Genomic DNA, 20,687 nt, shown 5'->3' on the forward strand with positions numbered 1-20,687 from the left:
ACGGAAGTGGATGAATCTGATGGTAGCTGTTCTAAGACAATATCACTACCCATCTACCGCCACCACAAATCGCCAACACATGTTACCCTGTCGATGGCAGGACGGTATGTCGTACGACAGCACCCTGAGTTAGAGAATGGAAACAAATAAATTGAAAAAAAAATGTCTTGCAAAACCAATTTGCGGTCTACCACCCAGATCGTAACAGTTGACGGCGTCGTACTTTCCTGAAAGCAGCGGCAGCGACAGCGAATAGTCAGGTGTAGGATCGCCTCTCTGTAATTACTCGTTAACCATCGTGCAGTGTCAAACAATCCCTTATCCGCATTCAGTTTCAAATATTACATGTTAGTGTATATTTGGTATATGAAATCAAAACGGTATTCAGTTTACGTGTATGTAATCTTTAGATGTCCTATACATCTTCATTTGGTATGAGTGTAATAAGGATGGTTTAACATATAGTACTGGTTTCTGTTATTATGTGTGGATTTCATCATCTCATGAACGTTCAATACTTCAATATATATATGTAACTTACATGTTCATTATCTTGTGAACCAGCTGCTCCTGCATGACAAAAAATGTTGTAGTCAAATTAACTCTTAAACGATTAACCACTTAAACGCGCAAATAATACATTTCAACACATTTATAACCCCTTTTCTTTGATGTACGTGAAAACATATCCGACGGAAGATGTATTGTAAATAATTCTGTGTAACTCTGAAAATCGTCATGTTAATAGTTACATACTGTATAAGTAATTGCTAAATGTTTTATTTCTAAATATGTCAATAAACACTTTGAAAAACTATGAAATATTTTTATTCTTTTGTCACAAATCTCTTTTTTTTCAAAATAGGGGGATTTTTTGCCGCAGGACGTTTTCCTAGGTATATTTCGGGCTTGTTTCTGGTACTGTCTCACAGATCTTAAATTTTCTTCTGTCTTTAACTTTCTGCAATGCTAAAGCCCTAGGCGAAGCAAGTCTAGATTTTCTCAGGTCCTTCTCAGTGGGTTCTTTTTCATTTAGAAAAGAATTCTTTGTTTCTATCAAAATAATGTAATAACCATTTTTCCACTTCAACCCGAATTTGCCTCGTGAGAGGGAAGCATCTAGTCAGTGCCCGATGTAAGTTGCAGGAGAAAAACAACATTCTACTGGTAGCTAGCTATATGAGGAATGTTTAGGCGACAATCAACCTCAATTGTACTACAGGCCAGTATTACTGAATAAAGTCTGTCCGTCCGACCGACCGATCGTATATGAGGACGGTAAAAATATTAAATTAAATTAACGTCTTAAATGGGCAAGGCACTGACCTTGAATATTTGCCGTATAAGCGTTAGTTACAAACTTACACAAAGGGTTCAGTTAAAGAAAATATACACTAAAAACCTGGATTTGGCAAACCAATCATAAACGTTATCAAGCCTTAAAAGGCTGAAAACAGTAACCGGAACACCGCTGACAATACTGTGATTGTCGACTGACCTCGATTAAACATCATCATCGAACAATGTCATGTCATGATGAATGTACAATGTGAATGGTACATAAATTTTACAAAAACGAGAGAAAACGCCAGTCATTCTTAAACAGTATATGCCATAAAAACTAATTTTTTAAATCAAATCCATGTATGTGATGTGGACTTCACCTTTGTCGGGTGTCCTTCTTTGTTTGTTTACTGCCACTATTGGACATAGTTTAGGTAAATCTGTGAAAACATGTAAAAGTTCAGGTTTTCACAAGTAATATTTCATTTTCTTGACGATTATGTGCAAAACGTTATGCCTGTATGAACTATTTCTGTAACCAACTCTGCATTGATACTCACTTCAGACTAAAACACTGGCACGTCACATTATACATGGGCGTGGGGAAACTTGACACGTATTTCAGAATACGTCTTATAAGAGTATAACATATGCGTAAAAATCTTGTAATCTTAATAGTTACAAGTAGTCATCCTGCTGAACTACACTGCAGGACAAAAGAAAATGTACCTCAATGTCTGATGGTGGCACACAATGTAAGAAGAAATGATTGTCCGATGGTGGCACACACTGTAACAAGAAATGATTGTCCGATGGTGGCACACAATGTAAGAAGAAATGATTGTCCGATGGTGGCACACAATGTAAGAAGAAATGATTGTCCGATGGTGGCACACAATGTAACAAGAAATGATTGTCCGATGGTGGCACACAATGTAATAGGAAATGGATTGTCCGACGATGACACATAAAATAACAATAAATGATAGTCCGATGGTGGCACACAATATAATAGGAAATGGATTGTCCGACGATGACACATAAAATAACAAGAAATGATTTTTCCGACGGTGGCACACAATATAGCAAGAAATGATTGTCCGACGGTGTGATATATCGAATCAGGTATCAAGTTTGTGCAGTGTTTATGCGACTGTTTTCAGACAGATAACGTTTTATTCATGTTTTTATTGTTTGGTGAGATTACGTTTTCAAGTGTATCTTAACTCTGCCCTGCAGTGTATGATAACCAGCATGCAGAGACACTGGCTCAGCATTAGAAATTGATGAGAAAAAATAAATACAAACAACAAAGACTTTTCTTTGGTGGTTCTGGATGTGATAAATTATGTTTCCATTTGGTTATTAAATTCTTCTTTCTATCTTGCCGAGCCCGCGTATTTTTTCCGTGTGTTGAGCCACGAGGACCCGTATGTTCTGGGGCGATGTCTGACCATCGATTATTCATTATGGCCGGTAGAATTATTCATACGTCCACCGACTTAATATGCACGGCGTGAGGCACAACTTGTCATGTGTTTATTTTAGGAATTTTAGGAATGTGCTTTGTCTTCAGTAGAGTAGATGGAAACATAACTGATTTCCTACTTGTGTATTTTCCTTATACACTGGTACATGTGTTACAATACTAAATGTATATCAATACTAAACAGAAATAGGAACCAATGATATATAACATGACATAACACAGATATGAGCTAAGTGTGCCAAACTTGTCGTAAGAAGAGATCGAAATAAACAGCTATATATTGATTTGATCAAGTGCTTTCACGATATATTTTTCAATCTCGATATTTTACACAGTGTAAGGAGAATGTTTCATTTTCAAATTTATAATGTTATATATAGGCGATTACATCCAAACAGAGACAGTGTCTTATATTGAGTTCGCTCAACGAGAGGGAGTGAGTGATACTAAGGCAGGAGGTTGATAATGTGAACATCCTCACGACTACCTAGTTGTGGCAGTACCCAATTTTTTATTCTTGGGAAAAAGGTCAGGCTTGCACATGCTGATTGCAGGGAAGGTCCTCGCAACATGAAAAGATAACTATACTCTTGTAACACAAACGCGTAAAAATGCAATTTTTAAAAAAGAATAAATATGTCCATTGTCCCATGGTGTTAACTGCTCTTGAACGGCATTTAGAAGTCGGACAAACGTGAATACATGACACGTTCCATGAACAACAAGTTCTTTTTATTATTTATACGACGTTTCTGGACTCCCCCTTGCTCGGATGAATGTCATCGCACAGGCGATTGTCAGCGCAGACATACAGTCTCATATTTTGAACATGCGCTTTTGCAGCTGTTCCTGTTATTTATTTCCGTCAGTATATGGTGTTATCATTACGTAACATCATGTACTGCCCAGCGTTACTAGTTCTGCATATTCAGCTACGTGCTACCTTGGTTCACTCGGTGTGGGTGCGCGTCCGGAATTATGACCAAATGTAACGCTAGCGTAATCAAATGCGGAAACGACTTTGTTGGAGGTGGAATTATGGTGTGTCTATATTCCGTTCATATTGCTATAATGAAGTTTGAATATATTGGTTAAATGCAATTTGAAGTCCTATATGCAGCAGCAGTTTTCAAACAGCGAGGACCGTGGTTCTACTTGACGGGAAAACTGAACGCATCCATACATAGATATATCTTGTTCATGTTCAAACTTTAACCCCGTCATAGTGCTCATTGTTTGATCTCGTACCCCAAACACAAATTCAGGAAAAGTCACTTTCCAACCAAATGATACTTCCAGTACAATGTTTTAGGCTGGTCTCACTTCCACGAATTACTTTAGGATCAGGATCTTTATTAAGCATTAATTACATTGATGTCGTCAGACAGGAGCTGTCGATGATGATGATGGTGATGATGATGATGATAGATGTCGACTATGGTGACGACGACGACGACGACGACGGTGATGATGGTAAAAATAAAATGAAATACATAGAAACATCTTACAGACAAATATACCGACATATGGTGTTATAAGAACAAGAGAAACACAAATTAAAAATGTCACTTCAGTATATATCAAAGCATATATAGATACAAAGATGAATGGGTATTTCGCATGCACCCAAAACAAGAGCATATTTGTAAATAATATGGATCAATGAAACCTATTCCTCCATATTTGTTCGCGGTGTTTTCACACTGTTCCTTTACCATAACCCCTGCAGTCAGTCGGGAAAATCAAATAGCCTGGGTTCTGAACCTCTCCACAAACACAGGGTGTCTGAGTTAATACAACAGTATTATAGCGCGGGGAAATGTAGCGAGATATATTACATTAAATACACTTTAGGAGCACGTTATACATCCACTCTGTAAACTAACAGTCAATGAAACTTGATGAAAGGAACCGGCAAATGCATAAAATACTTTGTCCCTCAAAGCATGCGTTTATTGATATCTGTTTACGCGTTTTCTCAGACAAAAACATAATTGTGTTCATAACATCCATTTAGATTAGTCACTGACAACTGAAAGACTCGTTATGCGGCTTACAGCAATATTCACTCACACGGCATTCGTAGACAGTCGTTTTTCAACGTTTCCAGGCGATCTTGGGGTTTTTTTTCGGAGACTCTGTACTTTTTTAAAACCCGACCATTTTGTTGTGTACTGTGTTACCGTTCATGTTGCCTGCATAATAATATCAGTATCCGTGACACTTGGGGAAGAACAACTGAACGGAAAGAAAAACACCCCTTTCTTTGTTCTCTGAGTGGTTTTGCAAGACTACGACAGTGATGTGAGTAAACAAAACTGTAACTGTTGGTATCAATGCCCACTACGAACAATGTTTTGAGTTTAACAAGGGCTCTCACATTTCACGGAAATGTTTCGCGTGCGCCAGACAAAACTTTTAAAGTGTTAAACTTCACAACAACATAGCCGCGATGGCCTGTTGTATAACACAGGTTAGTGATGATGACTGGAAACTGAGGCAGCACCAGCTACAACACAACACAGTTCAAACTCCATGAAATACTATATCTTGCTGTAGTGCGTTATCACTTTGACAAATCTAGCATCTAGTAAGACATGATATGGCACTGCTGGGCAACGGGACAAAATACGGCTTTTTGAGTTTAGGAAATATCTTCACTTAAACCATGAAAGACATCGAAAACCCAGTAAACGTGTGAAGATAAAGGTTCAAAAGTGTAACTTTCCAAGTAACTATTTTTGTTGGCACTTGTCATTCAAAGGAGTTAAATGAAAATTGACGTGTAAGTTGACAGGAAAGGATTTTTTTGTTACTGTATACATTCATGGTGGCTGTCACTTGGCATCAAATCATCTTTCAAAGCAGGCATATTGTCATATCAAATGATAGCGCATGATTACGAGTTTGTAACCCCACCCCCACCCGTTCGCGTCCCCTCCCCACCCAGTCCCGTGCGCTAGAGGTTTACAACGTTTACGACCTGTCACTCCGCTGCCGTTAGCAACATGACTCTGGAATAGACGAGTCTCTGTGATCTCAATTTGCTCGCGGTGCCATCAGCTGACAAGTGGGCGGATCTTGGAAAAAGGGGCGGAGTTTGGTTTCATTAATGAAACTAGCAAGAGGATTGCTGTCGCTGATTGGCTGAATCAACCTGACGTCATGGGGTTGGCTTTGATAAGATTCCCTCCACGGGTATCGCTTACATATGGAACTGAGTGCATTTATAAGCCAGCACCTTCATTGAGACTTACACTACTACCGTCACATCTTCAGTAGCAGCGAGTTGTGATTCCTGGTCGTGTAAACTCTTTTTCTGTTGGATTCTTGGATCGTGTCCAACATCTTCCAGAACCGTGTGAATATTCTTCTCTGTCACAGCTGTCAGACATCACAGTCATGAGTCTCAGCGTAGGAGCTTACTCTCAAGGGTACCCCCACCCGGGTCCACTCGGACATGAATTCTACCAGTACCCCCAGGTCCGATACCCCGACCCTCACACCGACGCGGGGTACTTCCAGAACTGGATGCTGGGTGCCCAAGAGATGCCCGTGTCCCCCGATGCTTATGGTATGGGTCCAGGATCACCCCCTATAGATCCCGCCACCCATGTTGTGTACTATGAGAACGGCATCAGGTGCGTCAAACGTCGCATCACTGCCAACAAGAAGGAGCGACGACGGACTCAGAGCATCAACAACGCGTTTGCGTCGTTACGGGGTTGTATTCCCAATGTCCCTTCAGACACCAAACTCTCCAAGATTAAGACGCTGCGCTTGGCAACAAGTTACATTGCATATCTCATGGAAGTATTAGCCAAAGACGATCCCAAACTGACAGAAGCTGGATTCAAGGCAGAACTCACAAAAAAGACAGATAGGCAGACAAAAACAGAAGAAGAAAAGAAAAGGAAAGAAATTCAGGTACTCTTTTAAATCTTGTATACATTTGTACTAGTGACCAAAGTTAATAGATAATATTTGTACCACACTTTGAAACACTTAACATACACGACTATATTAGGGTGTGAGGGTGGGATCGTCATTCGACAGCACTAAAATGTTGCTAAACTGTGTAAGTTTATGATCGTAGATTCGTATGTCAGGTTAAATAGCCATACATAGCTCAAGTAAACTGAATGAAGTTTACGAATTAATATTCTTCGAGAAATATTCCATTTTTCCTTCCAATACGAATAAGTTAATAACTAAAGTCTCTCATTTATGAATTATTCCCTGGTGTTGGCTTTTGTAAACACAATAAAACAAATCCCCTCGTTATTAGCCTAGAATATTGCCAGGAATGTGAAGGTTCCACACAAATGTCAACGTTATCGTAGCTTTCTTCAAATGGTTGGCATTCGCGGCAATATCAGATAATATTTCTTTCTCCGATTCCGCAGCCAAACTTTAACATCTTTTTAATGCCTACATCGGCGTTGTCAAAGAAAAGGGGACCTCCCCGCTTCTCAGGCATTGGGAGGGTGAGCGGCAGGGGTGGAGAGGGGTTATCAAACTGTAATTAAAGCTGCCAGAAAAACAAAGGTCTGACCTTAGGACTGCCCCAACATTGTTAAGTTGACTCATTTGTCTCTTTCAATTCAGGAACGGTCTAAACTGTGCCTCCCCTCAGCCACAAACCTATTTCAAGGTCACACATGAAACTACGACAGTCTTAAAAAAAGTCTCAACAAAGTTTCATTATTCGCCGCCAGTTACGCAAGAATTGGCTAAGAAGACGGAATTATTTACCGATAGAAAACGCAATCGTTTGTTTTAATTCTCCATATAGCTAATAATGTATAGAGTAAATATTTTCTGTTGGATTTAAATGGATTGTGTTGTTCGTGTCACCAGTACATTATTTTGAAAGAAAATATTTTCAAAATATTAAAACTATTTCACAAAATATAAATTCATCGTTACCGGAGTTCCTAAATGATGTTAGCTGTATTTGAAACAAGAACAAACAATAAATTAAAGCTGCTGTTGTACGGCGCGACTCAAATTTATTATGGTATCATTTGAATTTTTAAATGAAAAATGTTTAATGCAAATTAAAACGGAGTTTAAGACATGACTGGCAATTCCAGGAGAAAAGCTATTTTGTCTTCGACTAATTTCCTCCTTTAAACCAGATACCCGCTGACTGTGGGTAGCAAATCTCTTTACGACATTTTCAAGTTAAGACGTAGGAACTTCCATGCTAGAGATACCACCTGGAGAGAGAGATGATTTGGTAGACTTCTCCTCCGTGTATATCGCGTCTATTGCCTGCTGAGTCAAGGCTGAGACAGACACGCGGCTTTAAGACATGGGAAACATATAGTGTCCTCCTCACTGTAAGTTTTCTATCGTAATATCGGTAGAGTGGGGATAATATTTGACAAACACACACAGCGACATGCTTACATATGCATCTGGTCATTAAAACTACCGTTATCAACACAATGATAGTTTGTATCAATGTGAGTGACATTTCATCAGATTTATGCGTCAGTATTTTTTGTAAACATACGTACCGCGTGAAAACATGGTAGCATGTAAGATATATCTTTATGATGCCGTTAAAACTGAAAATAATTTTAAAATGAAGAAACGGAAAAATAGAAATACCCCTCTGGCGGTTTCCATTGGTTGTTATACCGAAACTGTAAAATTTTAATAAATTGTGAATGATGTTTGAAACTTAATATCAAGCTCACATGAATAAAACCTCTTGCATAATTTAGAATTTCTTGTAAGGACCTTCTCATTACACATCAAAGATACAGTATCAACGGATGTCCCAGAACTGGGGTTGTTTTCGGTATTGTATTCATATCAATTTGTCTCCATCATGGTATGCTAGAAATGTATCTCCTAAATGACCGCGACATTAACAGATGTCGTTCATTTTGACTTTCCACAATTCCGTCCTGATATCAGATCATATCCCAACTGGAGCGAGTGTTCCTCGGGATCACATACTCGCGTTGATGGTGTTGGTGTCGGTGGTGGTGTCAACGTCGACCGCCGTTTTACACCTTCCTACAAAGACGATAGCTAATTTCGCTTATTTCTGTGTATTTATCCCACGCTCATCACGATAATTACGAATACAATCACACCGCGTGGTTTTAATTTAATTAACGGAAACCGCTAGGGAATTTACATCGGCTTTTGTCAAAGTGAACGAGATAAATGGCTTGATAGCGATGCGACTACTGTCAGTCTCAATCACACCAGGGACCACAGACAAAACTATACTGTGAATATATTCATTCTGCGTGTTGTTTAGTCCTACTTTCAACTGCCAATAAGGGACGCCTCAGTAAGTAACTTCACGTGATTTAAATTAGCCAAAGAGTGTACTGAAGCACAGTTTATATTACGATCACAATAGTTGGTAAGCTTATTTTTTTCGATCACAATAATTGGTAAGCGTATATTTTACGATCACAATAATAATAATAATAATACAAACGAGGGACCTGGTGTGTTTCGTATCTCAAAGAAATGTCAGTTTAAATAATTTTACGACGCGTTTCATTACTAAATTATTGCCGAATTCAAATCATACCAGTGTGGGAAAATTGCCTTTCATGTCGTGTATGAACACTGTGACTGAGTGCTGTGTTATCCATCCTGATATAATCCGTTCGTGTATTTTTGTGCTTTGCCAACAGGGAAGATCATTATATGTTTCGGTAAACGGTAACTGCCATTCAAGAATTATGGCGGTCTAAATTACAACAGAACTGAACGGATTAAATATACCATGACGTCAGACGCTTTTAGAATCTGTCAATGACATGCATGTAGTTGCCACGAAATAGTATGGATTTCGACCTGACAAATACCATGCACGTATTCCATACGGCTTTGACATACACCAGATTTCAAGCCACCGTTTCGTATCAATTTCTGAGACATTCTATCACTATAAGTACAGGGTCACGTGCTTCACATTTAAATATTTGTCAGGGCGAGGTCAGAGAGGATAGTAAAGAAGCTGATGTTCTTTCTTACATTTTGTTGACAACAGAAAGCTAAATATAATTTTATTGAATCATTTACATCAGATTAAAGAGTTCAGTTATGTTATAATTAATTATTTTACTTGTACTACAGGCACTGGTGAGCCGACATTTGTGTACTATCAGCGCTTAATAGAATATTTAGACTACATGTAATTTAGAGTATCGTAATTTACACCGTTTACCCTTTACAGCGACTTTGCAGTACACAGATTGCAGGGATATCCTTTTAAATTTTATTCGTGATCAAATAACTCGCGTTGTGAACAGTTTCTTTGCAATACACAAATTGCTGGGGTATCATTTTTAATTTTGTTCGTGATCAAATAACTCGCGTTGTGATGAGCGGTGAGTTTTGTGTCTCAGTCTACCATCCCACCGGTGACCATTTAGCATTTCCTTTTTATAATTAGGTTTCTAGAAAAAATAATCGCCGGTGATTGTCTGTGTAAACTGTAATGGTGGCGTCCCAATCGTCCATGGGCTAGAGCTTCACTGTGTATTTTCCTCCAAGTCAAAAGTGGGGATTCCAGGCAAAATTTCTTGACTAGTTCAGGTGCGAGTGGGGGACCGACCCGTCAAAACGTCGCCCCCAATCAGACCATTGAGATATCTAACAAGCATAGTTTATTTATTCAAGGTTTTTATTTTGAAGGCTACGTGGGTGATATTCGGCGTAAGTATCGCGTGATTTGAGGCAAGTCTCGTGTTTCCACGAGATGTCAGTCATCTCGAGTGGTCGATCGCTCTCAGCTGTCACCAAATCGCACAAAATTTGGCTAAAACTCCTGATTTCTCGCACGTAGCATCGGTCAAGATTTTCTAAAAAGTCTCACCCAATTTCTTACTTCCTTATCCACTTGTCATTCCATCGGAATTGAAAAAACATGATACTACTTTCACTCCGCAATTTCAACTGTTAACACCCAGGCCTAAACAAGAACGGTCTGATTTCGTATGACGCACACCCTTATATACCAACGACAAACGGGAACTCAAGCCTGTAACCACCTGTTCAAATTCCAATGTTTTTTCCCAGTTAACTGTACACGTGATACATGATTAATTCGAGGAAATATTATGCATTATTATATTTAGACAAGAATGTTCCAATACCAAATACCCTCTATTCATGGCACACTGTACTCAGTTCTTGGAGAATTATTGGCACCAGCATTTGTTGTGCATAAATGTCACCAATGTTGGTCATACTAGTATCATCTTACTAGTCAACATGGGTGTAAAGTTGGTAATCTATATTTCGCCTCCAACAAATCAACGTAGTTACTTCAAATTATATATAGACCAAGCAATATGCAAAATAAAATCTAACCAAATATTTATATTTTGTATTCACTACTTATAGTATAAGCCCTACATGAACGATATGTGGTATATCTAATAGTAGTTAATATCTCACTTATTGTATATACACGCCTCTGATAATAAGCCCTGACTGATATAGCTTTAACTATGTTCCTTGTGTTGAAACCATACTGTATTCTGGAATAGTGCCAGTGAGCTACAGGTCCGGCATATTTCGATATGCGATTATTCCTTGAACGTGGTTGACAGAGATTAAGTCATCTTATCTGTGTGGTACATTCCTCTCCCTCGAGGCTCAATAGATCGGGGGTAATGTTGACGTTTGATCTTCGTAATGTGAACACTAAATATATTCTATGTCCCAACGGCGGGTCGAATATCGCCATTGTTTCACTCCATCAACCTGCCGTCCTATTGTCTTAAACAGCTAATGAATCAAACATTATTATCCAAAATGATCAGCAAATTTAATTTGATTATTTGTCAATTAACTTGTCTCAATAATTTCCCTGATCGGTGTGGAATTGAGCGAGTGAAGAGGATATCGGTTTTAATAAAGCTAATTGCTAATTCGGCGATAGTCTCTGCCGTAGCGGTGTAGAGGAGGATGGAAAACTTGGATCTGACGGCGATGGAGCAGGAGACAAGCGTGTATTGTGTGTCAGCTATCAATAAAATCCCCAACATCGCCAGTTTATTTGATTAAACAACGACAAGACTACTCCCCGCATCTGGGCCCCAAAAACCACAACCGGTTGTTCAAGCGAATTTAGCCTCATGCGCTAGTGCTACACGTGCGCTTGCGCTTAAATGCACAGTAACACGCGCATGCAAATTACACGAAATGATCAGTTATTGTTGTTTATGGGCAAAACAGCGATCAACTTTCATAGTCGCACGACGCGCACGCGCAAACACGCGCATCAAACAGCAAGGTTGTAATTTCCTTATTGAAGTAGGCGGGGATATCTGACATGCGCGAATCAAGGTTTGCAGAGAAGTCGTCCGCGAGGACTGGTCAGGGGAAAAGGTTGGGGGACGCGTCGCACTGCCAGCAAACCAGTCATTCCGTCATAATTTCATAACCAGCGGCCATATGCTGCAGGAAAACTGGGTTCATGTGTCTGCATTTTAAACAAAATGATTACTCTCATCCGATTGTGAACAATGACCCCAAGATATGAAGGGAAGCAAGATGTGACCATGTGGACTGTTGATGTGTGACTGTATTAGGGTAGAGGAACAATGTGTGGCTGCGGGTGCACTAGTGGGGCAACGGTTTACCACGGTACATATATTAGTCGAACAGCGGTATTTTGCCTTCTTTACGTGCACGCAATGCAATCCAAATTTCGGTATTTTCGGTGTTCGTACCGTCATTTCTTTAACCTTTCAAAACGTTTTACTAAATGTGTAGAAATGAAATACTTTTGTCGAAATCGATGTTTGGGCTCTTGTATATATTTTCGGCCTGATGATCATATCTCATTTACCGAACCGAAACGGACCGAACCGAGTACCTTCTGCCGTGATTCGTACCGTACCGCGGTAAGAACGTTCCGTTTTATCCACGGTGTGCATGCGAGTAGAACAATATGTATGACTGCATACACATGTAAATTAGCAAAGAAATTTGTGATAGTATGTGTCTGAGAGTGGACTCCTGACAGGGGCGTTATTACTGCCACATGGTAGATGGCACTGCGTCATGTATCTGGCACCAAGACTGTACAGACAAAATTGTGCTTGACCGTGCTCTCAAGTCCAGCCCTTGAGTGGGGTGGTCGTTCTTGGAACGTAGAGGGAGAACCAGGGTGGACTATATAGCGACTCTGGCAGATGCTAGGGGTTATCGGGTGGGTATTAAAAAAGTTGACGTCAGATTTATCATTAGATGTGAGTATTATTTTGATTGTACAAATTCGTCTTCGCATATCATGGTAAGGGGCTATGACATACATATAGTTTTAAATGACAGCTAATTATTCATATCATGTCATATTTTTAATACATGATTAAACGTCATATATACACTTTCATATAGAATTTATTCCTGTTGAAATATTACATATCATTGTTATTATCAATAACAAACGACAGTAAACGACATATATCAAACCATGACGCTCGTCTTTGTATAATCATTGTTTATCAAAATAATTACTACATAGTTACATTCATGTTAACAGACATTGAATATCAGATAGATATACACCAGGAAGTTAGTAAACTCTTATGAGCTCTACGACTGGGTGTGTGTGGACGTTGAGATATTGGAATCTTATTCATTCGGAAGTCAAGGAATATTGGTGGATTTTGTGGTTTCTGTCATATGCATGACCTTTGAAATCCAAAACATCCGCTATTTGCAGTATTTAATCTGTGAACATGTATCCATTTTCACAAGACTAATGTTTGTTGTTTTTATTTTCTTTTTGCAAAAAGTTAGTTTCAGCTTGGAGACTGATGTTCAGATATTGGGTAAAACATGGGCTGGGGTTAGGGGTTGAGAGTCTGGGAGGGACCTCGTTACGTCCGCAAGTCTGAACCCCACAGTGCAGTTTAATCTCGACGATTCAAGTGATTCAAGTAGCAGGTTAATTCCCTTCAACCGCCCCGATAGCAGGAGAATTAAGTCAATGGCTCAACGGGACCTACTAGACATTAGGGTATAATTTTCATTTGAATTTAATGGGAACTAAATATGCCGAATTTAAGAGCAGTGACAGCGCTGAGAGCGAAACCGACTATATATCTACATCTAGCTGCGCCAAGGTACTTTGAAATTGATAAATCTTTAACGAACAAACAGTTTTGGTTATTTAGATAAAAGATATTTTGGAGGGTTTAATTGTATATGACTATCACTTTGTCTGTCAAGACGGGACGTCATGACATCACGCAACGGTTTCCATGTATAACATAAATGGAGTTGTTATGATATTATCAAATATTTCAATAGAGATAATAGTACATGGTATACAATTAAGAACACTTCAACTACTATTCATTACATTTTATTACATTCCATTTTTCAAATACACTAAACCACATATAATATACATATATTCATACTATACAATACGTTTAGACTAGCAGCTAGTCTCTGAAATGAACATAATTAACTGAAAAAAACGTTCATAGTGAAAAAAATAATATAATGAAATGGAGCCCTGAGACTTTCTTCATTTTCTGAAACTAGGGAAATATAGACTTGCCCCATTTTCTATACTTGCGTGGGCTTTCTTTGATATTTAAACTTCAGGGTCTGTACGACAGACTACAATACGTTGTACAAGACTTCATAAACTTCACACCATAACGCAGTTTATACAGCTTAGATACAACAATCGCTATCGTTACAATAATGACGTTGACCATCCATAGAACCTGGGATTCCTTTACTCAAACACAATTCGTTAAACTGTATACCAAAGAATTGGTTAAAATTCTATACTGCACAGGGTACAAAATCTGAACGATGCTCACAATACAGCACAATACACTATATAGATTTAAGTCATTCACGTATACATTACAGAGTTCAATGCGACTAAAACATCACAGAAAACTTGTACAAAGCGAACAGTGTCCGGGGTATATCCCCCGGTATTTGTTTGTGAGGGAGCGGAGATAAGACATCAGCATGTCACATGACCGAGTCGAAGGGAGGGGGGTAGGGAGGGGGTGTATCCAGACGTACTTGGAGATAACTCTATACTTCAAAGGAAAGCAACAGAAAATAAATAATTTTCTATCGCCCCAAATTATCCAGCCAGAGGAATTAATGTCCGTATCAAACTTGATTTGATAACATATAGTTGTATTATCTGACTATTAACGTCAATTCGTAAAATGGTCCAAAAGCAGATTTTTGTAAATATTTCAAGCATAGCGTCGTTTGTAGGTTTTTGCCCACTTTGAATCAACACTTTTGCAACATAATTTTTGCGTTAATAATATTCACTTCAGCTTCAATTATTATACAGAGTTTTCCAAAGTCAGTCCAAATAATGGTTTTCTTATTTTTAAAAAAAAATACATTATATCATTAAAATATGAAGATCAAGTTGCAATACGATAAAATACACAATGCGCTCAACATAGCCCACATTTAACCCATTTTTCCCCGAATATATTTAAAAAAAAACCCAAAGTACAGATAACATTTTTCAACTGTTTCAATAGTCGCATCATACGAAGGCTATCAGGCTGTTTGTTCATCCCAGATCATACTGTAACCCTTTCTACCCGCCTCGCACTTGAAAGCACGAGCTTCGATGGATGTATATAATAAACCAAATTTGTGTAAATATTTAAAAATCTTATACCGCCTCGAAGACAGGCGATGTTCAAGCCGGTGCGCAAAACCCCCTTATCTTGTCAAATGACACATTTAATCCTTTTGATACATTTAGGATAGGTGGAAAACCAATCCACGATGTGGCTAAATCGAATTTTTTGACAAATAATGATCTGCTCGGCTTTATCATAATCGAAGTATATGTCGGTAATTTTCTTGCAATATAAACGACAACAACTATGCGATCAACTCTTCGAATACTCTACTGAGGAAACGGTTATTTATAAATGAGTAGTTGAATTCTGGAGTAGCTTGGGAAAAGACAAGAGATAAGAGGAGACAGATCGGTATCAGGTTCCCCACAATAACGTAAACAAATATGATGAATAAGGCTCTCGTTCCCCGCGACTCGTCCACGCTGACTCAAATACAGCTCGGGCACTCACTAAAATGTAAAGAGAATTTAATTTTCTTTCCAGCGACTGAGAGTAATAATTCATGTGAATATTCTGCGGTTTGACGTTGCGTTCTCTTTCTGCTGATACAGAGGAGTTAAACTCGGAGATTTTAGAAAGCGTTACGTCAAATGTAATCTTTAGCTACATACCACGTAAAAATATACCTTTCGAATTATACGTAAATGTAGAAAACTATTTTGCGGGTAAATAGCAGGATGCCGTTATTGGAAAACGTTATAGGGCATAGATAGCCTGTCAACAATTTTTTACATGCTTAGATAATTTGGGGAAACACACTGTTATTTGTTTTTTATTCGGGATTATTTTCGTGAATATTTAAATTTTTCGACGTTGCGTTTCTGGTTTATTCAACGCTAACAAGTTTTGATGAAGTATCAGAGACAAGAATGTCCCGCTTCTGTCTGATATTCTCGCGCTGGTCCGGCGTCACGAGATGTGCTGATGTTGCATGTAGATAAGACGTCCGTCCATACCGGCAGTTGTGTTGCACTTGCAGGGAGGGGAAGGGGAGCCACGTGCCAGGAATACAGACCAGGAACCCTCACGCTGGTAGGAAGTGGGTTCTGGATTATGCCGTGTCCCTAGTCAGTAATGAGACCCGTGGCTGTGACGGATTGAAGATTTCTATTGCATCCGTCAAGAAAATACTTTCAACTGATACTCGTTATTTTGGCAATGTCTGTCGGAATTTTATTCACTTGATTCACGGAGACTAGAATAGGATACGTATTGTGAATAATGTCAAGTTCGTTTCAGGGTTAATAATAACTGATATTCGCTTATACCTGCCCGAAACTTTGTTATTTAAATATTACCAATAAAGTGAAAGTAAGCTTTGATTTATATATTCCATTTTCACTCTTTGGAATAGTAGTTATGTGCGCGGGATTTTTTTTAATTCCAAAAATTGTCAGTTATTCATTTAATTATTTATCTGTTTTGAGCGATTTTAACTTATTTGGCAGACGCTTCCATTGCTGCATTGACTGGTATCATCCAGATGATGGTTGCCATCCCATGGGACCAGAATCACATTAAAATTGTTGTAATAGTTTCCAGTAAATATATTCCAATGAAAGGTTTTATCTAGGTATACATCGACATCAATGCTGTCGCGTGATTTTATTGCAGACACACCAAAGTATATTGTACTGAAATTGTTGTAGGAGAATCAATTTTCGAGACCTTATAACATCACAATATATAATTCTTGTACAGGTGTTAGTCAATGGTACCCGAAGACCGTGTAGAAAACTGAATCGGCCATGCACGTGTGTACTTAAATCTCTATGTAATGACTTTATCGACATAAGCAAATTAATGTTTTTTTCAAGAAAACAGTATTTTTGACAGTGACAATATTCTTATGACAAGATCTTACATCAACATACGATAAACCGATACAATTGTTTTCGGATCAATAGTATTATATTTAAGATTTTTCGGATGGTATTCTTTGCTGTGAAAACGGAGGATATACCAGATATGTCAAGAAAATTTGTATGAACCTTACTCATGTTATGTACGTATATATTTTCAATGTTGTATCTGTGGTGTAGCAAACTCTCTGGTCTGTGCAAGGATAATAAGTCGTTGGTGTGTCGATAGGTATAACTATATAATTAAATAAAATAAATGGATATATTCTTAGTAGAAGGCTAGGTTTCCTATCCTAAGAGTGTAGTTAATTCGGCCACGTACGTGTCATATATGAACATGTTTTTGCCAACAACTAAATATATGCTCCCGTGTCACTCGATCCTAATTTTGTATCAACCCCTAGAAGTACACGTCGCCATGAATGTTGCCCCAATATTTCAAAATACGTCATTGCTTGTTAAAATATTTATAAAATCGTTTCAAGACTTTAAAAAGCAGTTAGAAATGAATCCCATCACCGGCTCCATCAAAATCTGTATCCTGAGATTTTAATTTTCTCCTAGCGTTTTCACTATTGCAATAGGCAATTATTCCGATGTATGAATTCGCGGGCGGCCGGGCTCGTTACCTAAACACGATTAAGGCAAGAATCTGCTGCTGGAGTGAGCTATGGCCTCCCGTTGGGGTGAGACAGAATGAGAATGTCTTCCCAGGCTATCTCACTGGGAATCCCGACCTTCGTGTTAAAACGAGGCCATCTCGCCGTGGCTTCACGTGTTCGCCCTCGCATATCTTTCAACATATATTTACATGTACATATTTTCTAGCGGTCTTCAATTTACACGTCACAGCGTGAGTGAATTTTTTTCTTCAGTTTTCAACTATCCGCGGAACTAACCACTTACAACTCAGAAAGAATTTGACGTTCATGGTCTTGTTTCCAATTCAAAATTAGTTTTTCCCATGGTAATTTTTAAAAGTTTGGTTTCGAATTAAACATACTTAGTTCTATGTGTACAGATTGTCTAACCTGACACGGAGCCTAGTTGTCTGACGGGGTTTCGTAGCACGATGCACTGTAATTGAACAGGAAGTATCAAAGCGTTTTGAATGGGGAGGGGAAGATTGGTCTACATCTTGTTAGAAAGGTAGGGGGTCGGGGTAAGGAGGGTACGGGTCGCTAGGCAATATCCCCGAACCTACACGTGCACCGTTCGAGTTGAACTCAACCCTGAATCTTGACCCGTGGGTTATAACAGTAAGCTAACTGAATCCAAGCATGTTGGTGCCACATTCAGGGTTGACGCTGATCACTTCCGGTCGTTACTATGCACGTGCTGTGACGTCATCGAAATTAGCAGTTCCTCACAAGGGGCAGGTGAGATGGGAGGGGATATGTCACGGCGTTGTATGCTTTATTACAGTTCAATGACACATGGCGAGCGCTTTAAGGACCGTGACAGACGGTGACGTTGAGCAGACTTGGGTAGGGTAGAGTAGCAGATTCCAGGGAACTTGCAGATATTCACCGGAGCAATGACGACTACAGTGAACTCATGGCAGATGCCTTGTGATTCCCCAGATCGATAAAATCCCGCCGGTCTGTCGCTTGGCACTTGGCAACGTCTTCAGCGACATACCGTTGAGGAAGTGGCGCCTTATGATGACCGCATGAATTCAGAACGAGGTTATCCCCCTACCCCCCACCGGTGACAGACTTGCAGCAAAACACGAATAAAAGAAATAAAATAAATATTTTGTGTCTCTTGCACGTGCAAACATAAAGATGCCAGAATGTCACCGCTCGTAGTATGCCACCCATAGTCCCAAGGACCGCTACAAAAGCCACACAATAATTTGTCTTATTTGTACTTTATGTCCTGTTGTGCCTCCCTTGAACTGAAACTTTAATGCTATTTTTTCACTTTCAGGAATCTAGTAATTCATGCGACAGCGATGCCGGAAGCCCTTCTTCAGAGAAGAAAGGAAAAGGAAGGACAGGTTGGCCGCAACATGTGTGGGCGTCAGAACTCAAAAACTGATGACGTAGAAGCACATCATTTTGACCAATTTATAGACCAGCACTAATTTCAGTGTGTTGTTTACACCGATTTCTATGGCGTTTAGCACAAGGCGGAGTTTTTACAAACATGGGTTCAGAAGAGCCGGAAGTCCTGTCACACAGACCGGATGTGATGTCACAGAGTGGAGAAATGTGACGTCAGATGATGGATTAACGAAGTCATACCAAAGATGTCCCGATGGGAGGTGCGCTGTTGTTCAACAAATGGTCGTCGACTGAGAATACATCGCATAGAAGTTCCATCTACAGACGACAAGCGCTAAGCGGGCTACACGTCTGTCTACAGGGGTCTGAAGCAACGCTGTGTGACAAATAGTTCTCGGACCGATCTCAGCGCGGTTCGGGGAAAATGAAGGGAGGGTTATCGCTATCACTGACCCCGGAGACGTTCGTCTGGGGTGGGACGAACAGAAGAGGCTGATGAATGTCCACAACGCTCTTAGGGGTGGGGGAGGGTCAGGCTACTACTGATCAAGGAGGGTTCCAAGGCGTATACCTTTAACGAAGTGATGTTTTGACACTGGAGTCATATCGTGCTATAAACACTTCGACATATGACCATAAACATTTTTTTCAAGACATTCACTTATTTATTCACTTTTGATGTGTGTGCACATTCGACTATCCAGACTGTCACGTGATCTCATTGTGTTTCGACTTTGCACAATACTGACACCGACCGTACAGTATTACGTGATCTCCCCGTTTACACAAATACAGAATACCCTCGTTTGTACAGACTCCTGCAATATACAGTGACAGAAACTGATTCCGACAACGTTTTGTTCGCTGCGAACTCGAGGTGTCTGAATAAACGTGTGTATGCTGTCTGCGGACATAGTGAACTAACAGTATTATGGGGAGGTGTTGAGACCGGCGTCCATGTCATGTAGGTTTTATTCTAGGGGGTAGTCCGTGTTCATTCAGTTGTTCATCTGGTCATGTGTGTCAAAGACCGTGTGTATGTATATTAGAGCGTGAGAGTGCTGTCCCAGATATAGCCACATTGTCTGTACAGAGAATATTTCATGTCGTGCAAATATTGAAAATTATATAGAAATTAAATGAATATGATTGTATAAAATGATGTTTTTGTTTTTCATTGTCTGCAAGGATTAGAGCACAACCTGCATTTAGTGATTATGGTCCTGGCTACAACTGCTATCGACGGGTCGGCCACATGCCTGCTTCTTGCTTGAATCCTTCTCGCTTACGTTTTATTAAGTTACTTTTTTCAAAGCCAAGAGATGATGTTCCAAAGAGACGTTTCAACATGAATGTTTTAATTCATGAAGGAAAATGAACGCTTGAATTATTTCTT

At 39.3% G+C, this 20,687-nt stretch overlaps 1 protein-coding gene across 1 annotated transcript; it reads left to right on the plus strand.

Moving 5' to 3' along the window:
• Positions 1 to 6,001: 6,001 nt before the first annotated feature.
• Positions 6,002 to 20,450, plus strand: LOC137274048 (heart- and neural crest derivatives-expressed protein 2-like). Its single transcript, XM_067807023.1, has 2 exons — positions 6,002 to 6,700; positions 19,215 to 20,450. The coding sequence occupies exons 1-2, from the start codon at positions 6,176 to 6,178 to the stop codon at positions 19,323 to 19,325; spliced, it is 636 nt and encodes a 211-aa protein (XP_067663124.1). The 5' UTR covers positions 6,002 to 6,175; the 3' UTR covers positions 19,326 to 20,450.
• Positions 20,451 to 20,687: the final 237 nt, after the last annotated feature.

The sequence above is a fragment of the Haliotis asinina genome, chromosome 2, assembly GCF_037392515.1.
Source record: "Haliotis asinina isolate JCU_RB_2024 chromosome 2, JCU_Hal_asi_v2, whole genome shotgun sequence".
In the NCBI taxonomy this organism is placed as follows: Eukaryota; Metazoa; Mollusca; class Gastropoda; order Lepetellida; family Haliotidae; genus Haliotis; species Haliotis asinina.

Bases quoted from the DNA above. Each gene is read 5' to 3' on its own strand.
- LOC137274048 (XM_067807023.1), top strand. From the start codon at position 6,176: ATGAGTCTCAGCGTAGGAGCTTACTCTCAAGGGTACCCCCACCCGGGT. The intron at 6,701-19,214 runs GTACTCTTTTAA...TTTCACTTTCAG, and splicing joins AGAAAAGGAAAGAAATTCAG to GAATCTAGTAATTCATGCGA.